This window comes from Fundulus heteroclitus, unplaced genomic scaffold (assembly GCF_011125445.2).
Source record: "Fundulus heteroclitus isolate FHET01 unplaced genomic scaffold, MU-UCD_Fhet_4.1 scaffold_45, whole genome shotgun sequence".
In the NCBI taxonomy this organism is placed as follows: domain Eukaryota; kingdom Metazoa; phylum Chordata; class Actinopteri; order Cyprinodontiformes; family Fundulidae; genus Fundulus; species Fundulus heteroclitus.
Genome location: NW_023396868.1, coordinates 122,932 through 139,777, shown reverse-complemented (window position 1 = coordinate 139,777; position 16,846 = coordinate 122,932). Strand labels below are relative to the sequence as shown.

Here is a 16,846-nt window from a genome sequence, read left to right as displayed (position 1 = left end):
CAGAGAGGAGCATGCTCAGTCCTCCTGGACCTTTGTTTTGATGGTATCCAGGATGTGGTTTTACCTGTAGCACCCCTGTGTCAGACTGTGAACTTCTTCTCTGCAGTGGGTCTCATTGTTTTTGGATATGAGACCCACCACAGTGATGTTATCTGTAAACTTCACAATGATGTTTGTGGGGTGGATAACAGAGCAATCATTTGTGAAGACGATGAAGAGAGCAGGGCTGAGGACACAACCCTGTGGCATTCTGGTGTTGAGAATCAGTGGGGCAATTATGGGTTTCCCCAACTCGAGTACCTGGGGCCTTTTGGTGAGGAAATCCCTGATCCAGAATCTGAAAGTGCTGTAGGTAATCAGATGGTGAAGCTTCAGGGTCAGCATGTCTGAGAGTATGGTGGTAAAGGCTGAGCTGAAGTAGCATCCTACAACAGTGACAAAGTATTGAACAAACACAGAAAGGGAGATGAAAAAAATCATGGAAAGCCAAGACACCAGCTGAAGTCTCTCAGTGATCAGCCTACATCCTGACAGGGCAAATAAATATCAGCTGGTTCAGTCCAAACTTATGGTCAAGAAAGAGGCTTGTCATTACCAAGGTGTCGCACAAGGAACATTTCATGATGGGTAAAAGCAAATAACTATCTCAAGACATTTGCAACCTTATTGTTGCAAAATATTCTGATGTCATCTGTTACAGAAGGGTTTCTAAACTTTTAAATATTCCAGTGAGCACCGTTGGGGACTGTGGATGGAATTCTAAACGATAATAACTGAATTCCCATAATTACTGAATAAGGAGACGGCGGTGATGAAGTTCCAGCACTTTTTTTGAGAAACAGAGCAGAGATTACATAGATGGAAAGTAATCGCACCCCACGGTCCCGCTGCAGTCTGCATCTGCCCTGTCTCTGCACTGTCTCGCTTTCGGCTCCCCCTAATACTGCACAGTGGCCATGGCATGAGACAAGACAAAAACAGTCTATCAGAGAAAATAATCATCCCCCACAGTATCTACGCAGATACTGCGTAGATATAAATTGCAATCAGCGGACCCATGCTCACATGTCCAAGTGGCGGGAGGCCAAAGTGACTTCAGAATAATTCTCCATTAACACTTCTCCCTTTTGATCGCAGAGAAAACGTTTTTTCTGTGTGATCACACACAAAACATGATGACCCATCACATGAATATGTGACCCAAAAGGTTCCCGTGTTGGAACCGGGCAGTGCTGGAACTTTCAGTACAGATCAACATGAATGCTTCATAGAGTTTGAACACACAAGATCAAAGGTGTAGCTTTTTCTACAATTTGGGTTTCCATTAATAGAGTTAGGCCTTTGTTCCTACGCGCACATTATTTAAATTTACATTACACTAGGTAAATTAACCTGTTCAGTAACCAAGTTCGAATCCGTCTACTTTATCCCCCACCATGTAAAACACCTTACTTGGTCCTCCACTCTCCATTCCCATGGATAAACATCCATCACTTTTATACCTTACAAATCCAGGAGTACCAGTGTGGAGCATCAGAGGGCAGACTGGGCCTTTACTCACCAGAAAAACTCCTTTCTAAAAGATGATAAAAACTGATGTGACCCCAGGTGAAATCCCGCTCTTGGCCAATCTAAGCGCGAAGACCCCGTATTAAATCTGAAGAATTATCATTTTCAAGTATTTTTAAGGATCTGTGATGTCAATCAGATCCTGTTTTTCCTATTTCAAAGCAAAAGATAGCATAAACCGTAGGTCTTTGTGTGTCCAAAGCTGACAGTTTCCATTCTTTATCATACAACTATACTAATCAACATAATGCAACATCACAGTGTAGATGTCATAACACAGAAAATCAAACATGTAAGTCAGCGGAACAGAGCAGTTAAAAAAACAGTAACACAATATGAGAAGAGTCCGAACGTCATAAAAGGCAAAGTTAAGAAAGCCTTCAGGCCATTCAAAGCACAAGGCAGAAATTAATCTAATCTCGTTTAGGGTTCTTCAGGCAACTCCTCCCGTTGAAGAATAAGAAATCAGAGTTCTCTGGCTTCTTCATCCCCAGTCCTCTTCTTGTTTCCCGCTTGCAGGCTGGACGATTGAGCTGTATGGTAATAAATGTTCAGTTCTGGCTTGGTCAATGAGCATTTCTCCATGATAGAATACTCCATGAAGATGGTTGGCAGACACGAGGCTTTGTCTTCTACCCAGAAACAGAAACAAATGTGTAATTATTAGGCGCCCGCCTATGCATTGAAAATGCATGGCGGAGGCCTTATGTTATGCACCTAATAAGGGTTTCTTTATTATTAGGCGCCCGCCTATGCATTGAAAATGCATGGCGGAGGCCTTATGTTATGCACCCAATAAGGATTTCTTTATTAGGCGCCCGCCTATGCATTGAAAATGCATGGCGGGCGCCTCATATATACTCATATGTATATGTGTATATATATATATATATGTATATGTGTATATATATATATATATATATGTATATGTGTATATATATATATATATATGTATATGTGTATATATATATATATATATATATATATGTATATATATATATATATATATATATATATATATATATATATGTGTATATATATATATATATATATATGTGTATATATATACACACACATATTTATTTATATATATATATATATATATATATATATATATATATATATATATATATACACACATATTTATATATATATATATATATATGTGTGTGTGTAAATATTAATATGTATATATGTGTTTTTGTATACTGTTAGTTATATATTATGAATGTTATTTATATATAAATAAATAAATAACATGCAAAATATTTCAGCACATGACTTTCTCAGTACTTGGCAGTTTTAGTACATAACAAGTTGTCTCTCCGCTTGCCACTTAGAAAACTGTCCACTCGACAAGCCAATCACAGGCAGTTTTTTTTCCATCCAATCAGAGTATGGCTTGCAAATACTGCAATCAGATGGATTAAATCAAAATGCTGCAGCTTTTGGCAGAAATGACTAAACATAACAGTGGGATTGAAGAAAAAGAATAAAGAGTTGAATATTTTAGCCTAAATTTTCTAGGCTAAAATTTTCAACTGTTTATTTCTTTTTCCTTTTTTTCTTAAATCCCCCCCCCCCCCCCATCAATACCTGTCTCACTGCGTGCTCGGATTGGTTTGTGCATGTTCAAGTCAAAGGCACAAAATAACTCCTTACTAGCATCGCTGTGTCGTGCTGTGCGAAGCCCACCGCTACCCCCTCGTGCCACCCATCAATACTCATAATAAATTGAATATATTTTCTATATATTTCTGTTATTACTGTAAATATGCCTGTCAATATGCATGCCTGCCAATGCATTAAAGTGACTGACAGTACTGCACACAGTGTCTTATTAAAATATTTTTCTATTTATCAACAGTTCAATGTGCAATTAATGATGATTGGCCACCAGGCTGGTCCAATTTAGCCATGAAACCTCCCACACTAAAATGAGAGGTGTTTCAGTTTCATTGTCCAACCCCTGTATATAGCGTATTTCACTTACTGAATTGAGTTACTGAAATAATTGTCTATACTTTTATTTCTTAAGATTTAATTCTAGTGTTTATGTAAGGCAGAGGTGAACTGGGGTGATGTGCTCTACTTTCTTGGTTTTAGTGAGGATGCGGGCAGCAGCGTTCTGGATCAGCTGCAGCTGTCTGATCCACTTTTTAGGCAGACCTGTGAAAACACCGTTGCAGTAATAAATTCTACTAAATATAAACGCATGGATTAGTTTCTCCAGATCCTTTTGAGACATTAGTCCTTTAATCCTGGAAATGTTCCTCAGGTGATAGAAAGCCAACCTTGTCACTGTCTGTAGATGCTTTTGGAGGTTCAGGTCTGAGTCCATCACTACAACCAGATTTCGGCCTTGATCAGTGGTTTCTAGCTGAAGCGACTGAAGCTGTGCTAACTTTTGATCTCTCCTCTATTGGTCCAAATATTATTACTTCAGTTTTGTTTTTATTCAATTGAAGAAAGTTGACACATCCAGCAAGATGTGCACCAACAATTTGTCCTCTTTTGAACTCTGTTATATCACCCATAATGTTGTGTGCATTGCAATATTTTGAGCAAAACTGTGCTCTTACCCTGCTAATTGGACCTTCACACTCTGCTCTTATTGGTTCAATGTGCAATTAATGATGATTGGCCACCAGGCTGGTCCAATTTAGCCATGAAACCTCCCACATTAAAATGAGAGGTGTTTCAGTTTCATTGTCCAACTCCTGTATATAGTGGATGGATGGATGGATGGATGGAATGGCACTTACTGAATTGAGTTACTGAAATAATTGTCTATACTTTTATTTAGATTTAATTCTAGTGTTTATGTAAGGCAGAGGTTACAAATGTAAACGTTACGACCCTTTGTTTGGACCGTTTTTGCCTTTTCTTCTTTCTATTAAAAACGGCTCTAGGAGAAGAGGTGGAAACAACGCCCAAAAATGACGCTTGTGGCCAAAAAGTGTATTATGTCAGTAGTGGTTTAGGACTACCGTAGCAAATGAATGGGAAACGTTGACTGTCGGCTGTTGCCAATTAGCTCATTAGCTGCGTCTCAGATCGAAATACACAGTTTGCAGCTCTGCAGACGCAAAGTTTTCCCGGTCGGCAGGTTTTGATGAAGACAAATCCTTTTCACTCAGAAGGTTTGATTTTAAAATCCCCAAGCGATGAGAGACTACGGCCAAGGAACTCGGAAGCTTTGCCTTTGACGGTCATGCCCACCACCAGGCGGGCGCCTTCTTCAACTTCTTTAGAAGTTGAACGATTCTAGTTAGTGTTGTTATCAAACTCCTATTCATGTGTCATTTATGAAAAAACATCTCTCAAGCACTTTCACATTGAAGATATTCCCGTGCTCAATTATTTAGCTCCCAAAATTCTGCAATTTAATTATTAATTAAAGAGTAATATTTAAGTCCAAATGTATTTGCAGTAGTTTGTCCTGTTTTTCTCTGTGTTGCCCTGCGACAGACTGGCGACCTATCAGGGTGTACCCCGCCTCTCGCCCAGTGAACGCTGGAGATAGGCACCAGCAACCCCCGCGACCCCATGAGGGATTAAGCGGGTCAGAAGATGGATGGATGGATGGATGTATTTGCAGTAGTTTTCAGCTTCAGCTTGACTTCCATCAAACCTCTCTCCCTCTCTCTCTCTTTTTTTAGGGGAAGTGTTGCTTTAAGAAACGAGGTGCAAATCTGCACAGAGAAGACAAAATATTTATACCATGCTGGTATCTGTTTAAGAATGCCAAGGTTCATCACAACAAAGCAGCGAGCAGGAGAGGTAGAGAACAGGAGCTCATTTGAAAGCTACTTAAGCAACTCAGAATTAGTTCCCAATTAAATCCTAAAAAAAAAAGTCAACCTTACATGTGATTATTTGCAATTTTTAATTGAGGATTAAGGACTTTGATTAAGAAGTTCTTGGATGAACGCGTGTCTGCTTTCCTATTTGTCTAGTCCTCTGTAATCAGATCTATGTGTTTTGAGTGCCTGGTCAGGAAAGGTTTTCTCTGATGCTTTCTTTTTTCAGCAACCCTAAAAAACCAAAACCCTTCACAGTCAGTGTTAGGTGTCAGGTAACCTGTGGGACCACCTCGTCGTCTCGCTGGGTCCAGCCTGGTTCCACCAGCTGTGACAAATTTACAACAGCTCCAAACCACAGCAGCTTGTGTGTGTGAAACGTCTCTCGTTGTAAGCCCAGGATCTCACTGCATGTCCCGTTCAAGATTATCTTTACACAAGAGGAGTTCCAATGTTGGGTGCCATTGCAACTTTGATGTTTCTCAAACTGTTACCCTTTTATCATTACTGCCCCACAGCAATCTTGACCAGATCCAAAATGTCCCCATAATTTAATCTAATTAATTTAATCTTACTTCTTTTCTATATGTAAGAGGATAACCATTAAATTATCCTGATCTAAAAGCCCTCTAGGTTAACAGTTAGCTAAACTCAGTTTTATGTGTTATTCCCCTCAGGATGTTTTAACATCTGGTTAAAAAGAACCATTGAGTTATTTGTGTCCGACTTGAGAGATATTAAATCTCCATAAATATTGTAGGTAAACAGTTGTACGCTGGTGCTATAATCCCCAATTTACCCATGTTAGTTAGTAGAAGGAGTAATTATGCTAATTTTGCTTATCCATTATTTTAAGATCGCAATTTCCTTCGCATCAGCAGGTAGTTTAAAGGTTCAGGTTACTCTGCTTATATAGTGAAAACTAATTAATTTTATTTATTCAACTGTTGATATAATACCCACTTAATTTATTAGGTTGCTCTATGATTCTATCAAGTTGCTTCTTTAAAAGTTTTCACCTTTACATAATCCTAATGTTTTTCGTAATGTGTGTTTTGTTTTAATTGTGTACAAGAAAATCTGAAGGGAAATGCAGGAAGTTGCGAAACACATCTTTTGTTTCTGTTGCTGACAAGACTGTTGTTTTTGCCCACTGCCGGTTGTCCATATTCAGAGTCCTTTATGGCACCAAGCCTGCATTTCAGTCAGCCACCACATCCCTACAGCGAGAGCACTCATCCACTAAGCCCAGCCTTCATCCCTGAAAGCAGAAACGGAATGTCCACTAGCATTCGCCGCTATTAGCCTCTTTAATAACTTACTACTAAAGCCAGGCATACACTGTACGATATTTTCAATCGTCGTACTCATATACAGCTTAAACTGTACAGCGAAACCGCAGGTTTTAAAAGTTCACTGCTCACGATATCTGTTCTTACACTGTACGGCCCGACGCTCTGATGCAACTTAAGTGCTCACACTGTACATCCAAAAACCACACGTCGGACTCAGCCCAGTGGGAGATGGCACTACTAAAACCAAACGTAAACAAACATAATTTCTCGCACGACTGAAGAATTGGCTCAAAAAGGGCAAAAACTCATACATTGTATGCCTGGCTTTACCCTGGTAAACGTAATTTATATTAATAGCGAACATTAATATTGAATTAATGGCGTTTTGTGTAACTTTAAAATTCACCCATCAAGCTAGTGGCCACGTGGGCCGGATGTGCCTTAACACATAATTTCCAGTCGATCATCCAATTACAGCACCCTTTAACCTCTTAAGTGGCAGCTGGTGAAAAATAATCTTGGTGGGGCTGGCGAATAGATTTCCCTGCCTAACCCAGTACATGGATTCAAATTAAAAGTCAAAAAATTACTACGATTCCACAATAAGCATTTAATTAATAAAAAAAAACATTGTTCACAAAGGATTATTTTGGTGTATTTGTTTTATTAATCCTTTTCACAGACTCATGCCAGAGGGTTTGCATACATTGTACGTGTACATATATTATTACGAAACGAACGTTTACGTTTTGACTTAAATATATATCCTAATTTTTTATGAATATAATTATTTAGGTAAAACAATGACTAGTGCAAAATTAAGTTGTATTTACCGGAGATGAAGTGTAGATTGCAAATTCTGTCATGGTATGATGGCTCCCACAGTTGATTGGGATTGTCTGCCTGCATCCTTTTCATTGAAATTATCCATTTCTTTCTTCTTTCTTTGTCCTTTGGTATACGAAAGAAACGTACATCAGACGATTTGGAAAGCCTCTGTGTGCAACCGGGAGCACAAGTCGTTGGCATTGTTTAGATTCCAAAAATAAACTAACTAAAAGTACGCTCAAATTCACCCGTTTTGTCACAGCTGTAGGCGAAAACAGTACTGTTTTTGCCTACCACCGTGACCCGGATGTAGCGCTGATGTAGCTCGTGACGTCACTGTTGAACTGGTCTATACACCCATAGACATCCTTTACGTAGATGCCTCATTGGGCGCTGGTTCGTGCGTCAGTGTCACCGCCATATTGTATGTGGCAGAAAGAAGTTAAGTTCTGTTGTAGTGAACGTCGATCGGAGAAGATGCCTCATTCCTATGCTGCATGGAGATGTACCAACCGTTTCATTTATTTATATATATATATATATATATATATATATATATATATATATATATATATATATATATATATATATATATATATATATACACACACACAGGGTTTCCCGCAGCGCTATCTTGGCGAGGCGGCCGCCTCGCCAAACTCACGCTACCACCTCGGCAAAAAAAAAAAGTGACGTTAACACGCGGTGTGTTGTTGCTTTCGCGCATGCGTGAATGGCAGGGAAAAAACACATGGATACCCCCCGCTCCGCGAGTCGGTCCGCGGAAAGAAAACGTGTCGTAATCCCCAACTAACCTCTCATTTTAACGAATGCCGTGTTTTTGATTCTTTACGGACAGAAGCTAAAGTTACGACCAGCATGGAAGGCAGCTCTGGTAGCTAGTTTTACATCACTGGCTGGTGCCCAGTAAATCATATGCCATTTCTGGAAATAAATCAGTTTCCTACCTCTCTTTGGGGTTATTAAGGGAGTGTGCCTTTCTCATTAATCCAGCCCTTCATTGGTAGCATCTTTAATTAGTACTACTGGTAGCTGGAATTCTTACATGATTCTAGCTCAGGGCCTGCAACCTTTACAGTATAAAGAGCCTTTTTGCCTACAGTCCACTTGAATTAAGTCCCAGAGAATTTCAGTTTTCTTGCAAGCCCCCCTCCCCTCTTCAGGTTTGTGTATTCACTCTACCTTGCTAACTGTCCCTATTGTAATGCAAATAGCCTGTGACGGGTCCTAGTTCCTGAGCTGAGAACAGGCCATAGGGTAGTTCACTGCTATTGTTTTCATCCGGGTTTTTTGCGCAGGCGCGCCGGACTGGTAGGCAAAAGGCGAACACAATGGCGGACGCAAACAAACTGACGAGTTCTCCACGTATTTTTCTTCTTTAGATAACGTATCACAAGATCGTTTTAAGAGTAAGTTGATGGTTGATGGTATCAGGTTGCCAGATTCACACAGCAAAAGCCTGAAGGGACGGAGCGAGTCTGTGAAATGCTGGCCAAGTGTTCCGTACCGCGACATATACAGCTGCCTTATAAACACGCAGGCCAGTACAGATGAGAGAGCATGAAAGCATGAAACCACTGGACGGCTACAATTATTTTATATCGGGAAAAAGGCTCCAGCAACGCCCGCGACGCCATGAGGAATTAAGCGGTCAGAAAATGGATGGAAGGATGGATTAATGTTGTTCACATGTTTGTGCAACAGCACAAAGCGGCGTTGGACACAGCGTTGGACACGGCCCGTCTAGCGATCGCCACCTCCCCTCCGCCGCTATTTAAGTAGAACAATGACTAGAGCAGAAATAAGTTGTATTTACCGGAGATGAAGTGTAGACTGCACATTCTGTCGTAGTATGATGGCTCCCCCAGTCCATTGGGAGTGTCTGCCTGCGCTCTTTTCATTGAAAATATCCATTTCTTTCTTCGTCCTTCCTCCTTCGGTAAACGACAGAAACGTACATCCAACGATTTGGAATGCCTCTGTGTGCAACCAGGAGCACAACAAGTCATAGACATTGTTTAGATTCCAAAAATAAACAAACTAAAAGTACGCTCTAAATCACCCATTTTGTAATGATAGTAGACGAGAGCAGCTCTGTTTTTTGCCTACCCGCGGGACCCGGATGTAGCGCTGACGTTACGCGTGACATTAGCGTGAACTACCCTATAGCCATGCTTTTCCAACAAGGCAAGGCAGAGCCTATTTATATTGTCTATTCACCAACAGACACATTTATATTGCAAAGCTCACTACGTGAAAGAAAGAACAACTTAGAGAATAATTGTATTTTGTCTTGTCTCGCCTTTTCATGTCATTCAACATTTCAGCTTAGAAAATAACAAACAGTATGACTTCAGTATTGGAGTAACTGATTTCACCCAAGGAAAAGCACTACATATGAAGCTATAATTGTCCCATTTAGCAGTTTCCACAAACCCAAGGTGAGTCCTTCCTGCATTTGCGACAGGTATACTTTGTGCAGTGCACACAACGCTCAGTGCAGAGATTCCTGTTGCACTGTGTTGTTTTACCATGAGAACGTCTCTTCATCTCACAATGCTGTCTCATCTTTTGTTCTTGTATTGCCTTTTCCTGCATACACCTCTAACAAAGTTCATCAAATTGTCCATAGGTACAGTCCTGCCCTGGTCCATAAATGGCTCCATCAGTTTCACAACAACGTTCTCAGACAGCCTTTCTCCTGTGGAGCGGGAGGGATCTTCTCCCAAATATGGATGGCATTACACATGTATTTTGTGTCCAGATCCACTGCAATCCAAAGCTTAATTCCAAATTTATCAGGCTTTGATGCAATGTATTGCAGAAAGGGACAACAAACCTTTGATGGAAATAACTGCTCATCAACAGGAATATGTTACCCTGGACTGTAGGACACACACAGTTCTGTACAAACTGTTGCCAGACGTTTGAAATTGCAGCAAATTTGTCCGTTTTCACATGTTCCAAATGAGTGTCTTTGTTGTCGAAGTGCAGATATTTGATTATCAGGGGTGGATTTATCATTAGGCGAAACTAGGCAGTTGCCTAGGGCCCCCAAGTCCCTGGGGGCTGATTATCCAGCCAGGCTTTGAGAATGATGTTGTTCCACCAGACTGAGAGAGTCCAGCATCATCCACTCGGCTGGTAAGCAGTCAGCACGGTTTACTTCCTGAATATGACCCAGGTCTTGCCAATCAGCTGTCTGATCGTGCACACTGCTCAATAGTACTGAGAGGACCGCTCTAGGTGAAGAACAGGATCTTGCCAAGAAATGGAGACAGGCGCAGACTTACTTCCAGCTATTATTTCATTCAAATAAAAAAGAGAACAGATAAGTAGATCATGGCTTGTCTACTAGAAAAAGTGACAAAAGAAAACATAGAGGAAAACAACAAGAAAAGGGATAAAAGAGAGACAAAATGAGAAAAATAAAGTATATATATTCTATTAAAATTTTTGTATCTGTATAATGGGTCTGTTATGTGTTGTTTTCACAATTCTGAGGGCCCCATGCCTTTCTTTGCCTAGGGCCCCAAATTTCCTAAATCCGCCCGTGTTCATCATATCTTGAAACCGGTTTCGAGGCATTGTGGCTTTGATGTGTGCATTCCCAAAGTCTTTGGACCACAAATCCTGCGCGCGCGCGCGTGTGTGTGTGTGTGTGTGTGCGGGCGCGCTGCAGCGTCGCGCTGGAGAGATCGCGCTGAACTGACTTGAGTTATATTTGCCCCCTAGTAAATAGGGCAGATGGTCATTATTGTATAAATATTCTTGCTAGCCGTCTTTACAACGTTCCAGCACATGCAGATATACAGCTGATCGCTGCGCTGGTGGCTTCGCTGTCTAAAATTATTCCGGTCTTGGCGACACTGATGACGTAGACCTAGTTATATTAAATTACAAATATGATCCCCCATACCCCCTCCCGCTCTCAGGTAAAACACTCGTCAACAGAGAGGTTTGAGCTAAAAACGAAACTGAAGGGGGTGGAATGGTTCTCCAACGACGGGGCTAATGGGGCATTTACATCTGAACAGGGATTCATGAGTTGTGAATTACTGTCGGGAGGACTGGAGGCTGACGAAAATGATCATATCTCTGGGACTTCTAGTTTTGAACTATAATTATATTACTTGTAAGTGCAAACCTACTTGGCAATAAACTTGATTCTGATTCTATAAGTCTAACCGTACAATATGGCCATCGTGAACCCGTCACCGACACACGAAATGCGCTCTGGTCTTAGTTATGATGGTCATATGGGCTCTGCGCGGTACGGAGGACAATGTAAGGAGCTTACTTGAGGCTGTCCTAGGAGCAGGGTCTGAATGATCCAGGGTGGCTGTTTCTTCTCCCGGTAATTTCCTAAAAAATCATACATTGTGATTTCCAGATTTTCTTTTTTAGATTATGTCTCTCACAGTGGACATGCATCTAAGATGAAAATTTCTGACCCATGATTTCTAAGTGGGAGAACTTGCAAAGTTGCAGGCTGTTCACATAATTATTTTCCTCAGTGTATTAACACTCTTGCTGATTAGTCCAGAGTGTATCCTTGATTATTCGTTGATTGTTTAATATGTTGAATCATACCCAAGTTATCAAGTATATCACGCAGCTTTTTTGCGTCTGTCTTTTGACTTATCCACGTGGATGTTGAAATCTCCCACAATTAATAAACAGTCATAATCAATGGATATAACAGATAAAAGCCAATCTTTTCATATCTTAGGGTTTTGTATATAGTTAGTGTCAGAGCTTGTTTATGGCCATTTTATCTCAATACCCAAATGTTCAAAAGATTTATATTTTCAAAGGAAAACGTTCTTACAGTATAATATTATAATTGTAGTAACCCCTCCTCCCCTCTTATGCTTTCTAATTTCACTTAAAAAGTTGTATTTATTAGGCGCTGATTCAATTAGTATAGGTGATTGTCATCAAACCATGTTTCAGTTAGAAACATAACATCAATATTATGGTCAGTGCTGAAGTCATGAATCAGAAGTCGTTTTGCTGATGATTACCTTATATTTTGCGGAGCCATTCTCAGTGACTTGGTGGTAGACAGTTCTTCAGTTTGAGTTTGTATCAAACAGGGGATTAATCTAATATTTGAATTTAGGGGCTTGGATTTAATTTTTCTGGTTTCTGTTATTTTAGTGATCTGAAGAGGTGTTCTCCTGTATTGTTTTGCCAAGGGGCCAGACACATCCTGGAGGAACATAGGTGTAATATTAATATCTGGTCCACCTGTTCAGACTTCATATATGCAGAGTGGAGGTGGTCCTCGGAAATCCAACCCACATGGTTCTGTTAACGCGTAGCCTGCTTTTGAGGCACTTTGGAGAGAAGTATACCAAGTGATACGTGGTGCTCCCGTTTTCTCCCAAAAGATAAGAAATATCATCACTAGGTGATGACATTTCTGAACTGTCCTGGCCATGAGAAGACACATTCTCCAATATGCACTGTTGGTTCCCCGTAGGTGTTGATAGGGATGGAGGGGGGCTCCATCCCCACTCAGCTTCATTTCCAGCTGGAGTTGTGGGACATGGCACATTTCAGACTTCGAACTGTGCTTAAAAGATGAATGAAGTAATTTTTCACAAATTTCTTATTTTTTCTTGGCCAGCGACCATTACTTGAGGATAAATGCACACTTGCTCACTTAAACTACACTTGCAAGTTCCAGTTTGAGAGTTTCCCTTTAAAATTTTAGTTTTTAAGTACTTTTAAATATATACAGCATTTTAACACACAGCCCCAACTGTTGCCTCTGAAATGCCAGACAAATGCAGAGGCACACGTTTCACTGTATATCTGCTGCCTTTATTGCCTAAGATTTACCCAGAGGGTGTATCTTCACTTTACCCTAAATGTGATGATTCTAGTAATATGTAATGGTTTTCCACTAGTGCTGGGGTTGGACGGACTGGAGTATTCATCACTTTGAGTATCGTGTTGGAGAGGATGAGGTACGAAAGCGTGGTTGACATCTTTCAGACTGTCAAGATTCTCCGAACTCAAAGGCCAGCCATGGTTCAGACAGAGGTATTTCTTTGTTAAAGTCGTTGTGTGATTACCACACGTTAGATGTTAACGTATGTTGTTGGGTTATCATTGACAAGATGATTTCAAAATAAAAATGCAGACCCTATATAGGATTAGATATGCTCTCTACAAATTCTGTTATGTTTTTATATTTTAAAATGAAAGGAGGTACTACAGGCTACAAAGGTTTGTATTTGAGTGTTAGATTTTCATGAAGCCTAGTACATATGTTCAAGACATCCTTAATACATTATGAGAAAATATGAAAATAAGATGGCAGTGACTTATAGGTCATCTCACATTTCACTGTTCACAGTTGAGTTCAGTAAAACTGAAAGATTTTGTTGAGGGAAATGCAGAATATAAAGGAGTTGCCCCATTTATGCACAGAGAAAGATTTGCTAAATTTGACCACTAGGATACATGAGTTTCAGTTTCTGATATGTTGTGCCTGTATTTAGTCACAACATATCAGAAACTGAAACTCATGTATCCTATAGAATCCTTACTTCCAAGACTTTGTTTCATGTAAAAAAAATCTATAAAATCTAGAAAGAGGGGGCCCTATACTAACATGGCAAGCCAGATTGATAGTGTGTAGCACTTAATGTTTTGCATATTATCAATCTGGGCCTGCTCCCATCAAATCCATTCAGGGAAAGAAGAGACACTCAGCAGTACTTTCTGAGCTGATTGGGCAAAGCGACACCTAGTGCCAGCCTACCAAAGGTTGGTTTTGGCCATTCACCGTATCAAATGAAAATGTATGCAGCAGGTGCCATGAGAAACCACAGTAAGTTATGCTGGTCAAAGAACTTCTTGCTGTTTTCCTCTCAAAAATGAAACCATAGATCCTGACAAAACAGATGTGATAGCAGCAGCTACACATGTGTCCTCCTCGCTGCCATGTTTATATTGCTTCAGCTGTGGGCTCGGCAGCTCTTCCTGTCATTACAGCTGTATTTCCAACCTTAACGTCTTAAAGGGGCCATGACAACAAATACAAATTTTCTGAAGTTTTTGGGGTATATTATGGTCTGTTGTAAACTGATGAGGCTGTGTTATTTATATGAATTGAATACCAAAGGACCTGCTCAGGGGCAGTCAGCTTTGTTAATTTTCTCAAAAATTAGCTATGGTGAATAACATTGGCTCTGGAGAAACTGTGGATCAACACAATTGGTCAAAAGAGGTCTCAATCAAAAGGAGAAGGGCCTAGATTTCCATCTTGAAACCAGAGGTTTTTAAATAGAAGTCTCGGGTTGCAACTACAGCGCTTAGAAGTTAAAAATGTATTCTGATGGGTCACTGGTGACCCGTTGACAGTTAAGAAAACCACAATTCTGCAATGTAATTACATTGCAGTATTGCAATGTAATTACATTGCAATACATTGCAGTATTGCAATGTAATTACATTGCAATACTGGCCAATTGGCCTGAACCATTTTTGGTTCTGTCCCAAACAGTTGAGGCAGGAGTAGGGCAAGATGGATTCTTGTGTGTTTGTGAACACACAAACACCGTGAGAATTCAGCTTGCAGGCAAGGTTAGCAGCCAAAAAAGCCAAATGGATTGTCATGAAGTTTGGTGGACACCTTCAGGATACCACCTGTTAGGGTGGACACATCATCCGTGCATACTCCTTCCATCACAATTAAAGCCGTTCTACAGTAGTCAATGTGGTATTTCACACAGGCTCCGTGGTGCTGAATCCTCCTCCATCGTCTGTCAGGAATACAGATCAAGCCTGTTTTTGATGGATAACAAAGCGAATGTGTCAATTTCTAAAAAACAGATGAGGCAAACAGGGAGTCAGACACAAGAAGAGTAATGTGGATCTGGTATATTTCAAAATAAAGGAGGAGGGCTGGCTGTCTGGATGCATGAATGGATCCTTCACCTATCCTGTTTAGATTGCCGCATGGCACATTTTGCATTGACAGAGAGTACATGGAACATAGTCAGTGTGAAGCCAGCCTAAGACTATTTTATCAATATTGGTAGTAAATTGCAAGGTTGAACATGGTTTATGTTAAAAACACAAGCTTGACCTTTCACCTTTTTCCCCAAAACAAACTTGAGGCATCTAGAGAGTTAGGATTTTCAGGATTTTATTTGCAAAGTCCTTAAAAGTTCTATCTCAAAATGCTTTATTATTATTTACAAACTATGGTAGTATATCTAGCAGTATGTCTAGCTGTTAGTATGTCTATGTTAGTATTGTCTATCTCCAATTCTGTATGGACAAACATTTTTTTAAATTTTTGGTATATCTGATATAAAATATGTTCCATCGACATCCCTTGTAAAACAAACATATACAAGTTAGACACTGTTTCTATTTAATTCACCCATAATACAACAATATTGACTGTTTGATGTTGGTATAAACCTTTCAATGCCAGTGCAAGGGTTACTGCAGTAAATGTTACAGAACAAATTTTAGTAATTTAATTTTGGTTAATCTGTTTTTTGTTTTTTTTTTGTCTGTAGGAGCAGTACCGTATGTGCTACAGGGCAGCTTTGGAGTACCTGGGAAGCTTTGATGTCTATGAAATGTAAATTGACCCGTGAACACGCTCAAAGCAGAAATTGGAGCCAAAGCCAAATCAAATTACTCCTTTTGTAGCTTCCTGTAGGAAGGCAGGAGATGACCACGAAAGGAGAAAGAAGATCACCACTTCTGTGTGGACTGTTGCTAAACCACCATTCCACCAATGCCTTTCCAAAGAAAGCTTATAATCCCCCCATCCATATGCATACACATCCATTTTTACTAGTGTGATTAATTGAAAAATTTCATATTAAAACACACACACAATATATATATATATATATATATATATATATATATATATATATATATATATATATATATATATATATATATATATATATATATATATATATATATATATATATAATAGGTGTGGTCTTGCAACCTACAATTAAGTCAGACCCAAGTCACAAATGAATTAAATGCCTTTAAACTTGATTTCCTTAAAGCATTTGGACTTAACTTGGAGCAGGGAGGGTTAATAGGGAGGAGTGTGCAAAGTTGGAAAAAGAAAAACAAAGCTGCCAACTACATTGCCCAAAAATGGGTAGGCCATTTCGCAGCATAAATCTGCACTGTAATGTTATTGCAGTAACGGTAACATTTCAGTAAATTGAGTTAGAAATGTGTGTTAAAATGATTCGAATGACAAGCTTGTAAAGAGTGATGCTAGAGTGTCCAGCAGCTTTGTGAACATTTTTTAATGAACGCAAGAGG

At 39.7% G+C, this 16,846-nt stretch overlaps 1 protein-coding gene across 1 annotated transcript in view; it reads left to right on the top strand.

Moving 5' to 3' along the window:
* Nucleotides 1-16,386, top strand: part of LOC105921789 (receptor-type tyrosine-protein phosphatase S) — a 368,492-nt gene extending 352,106 nt beyond the window's left edge. The window contains 3 exon segments of the mRNA XM_036131703.1: nt 13,435-13,570; nt 16,066-16,130; nt 16,202-16,386. Of these exon segments, the coding sequence (XP_035987596.1) occupies nt 13,435-13,570; nt 16,066-16,130; nt 16,202-16,211 (211 nt within the window). The 3' untranslated portion in view covers nt 16,212-16,386.
* The last annotated feature ends 460 nt before the right edge of the window (nt 16,387-16,846 follow it).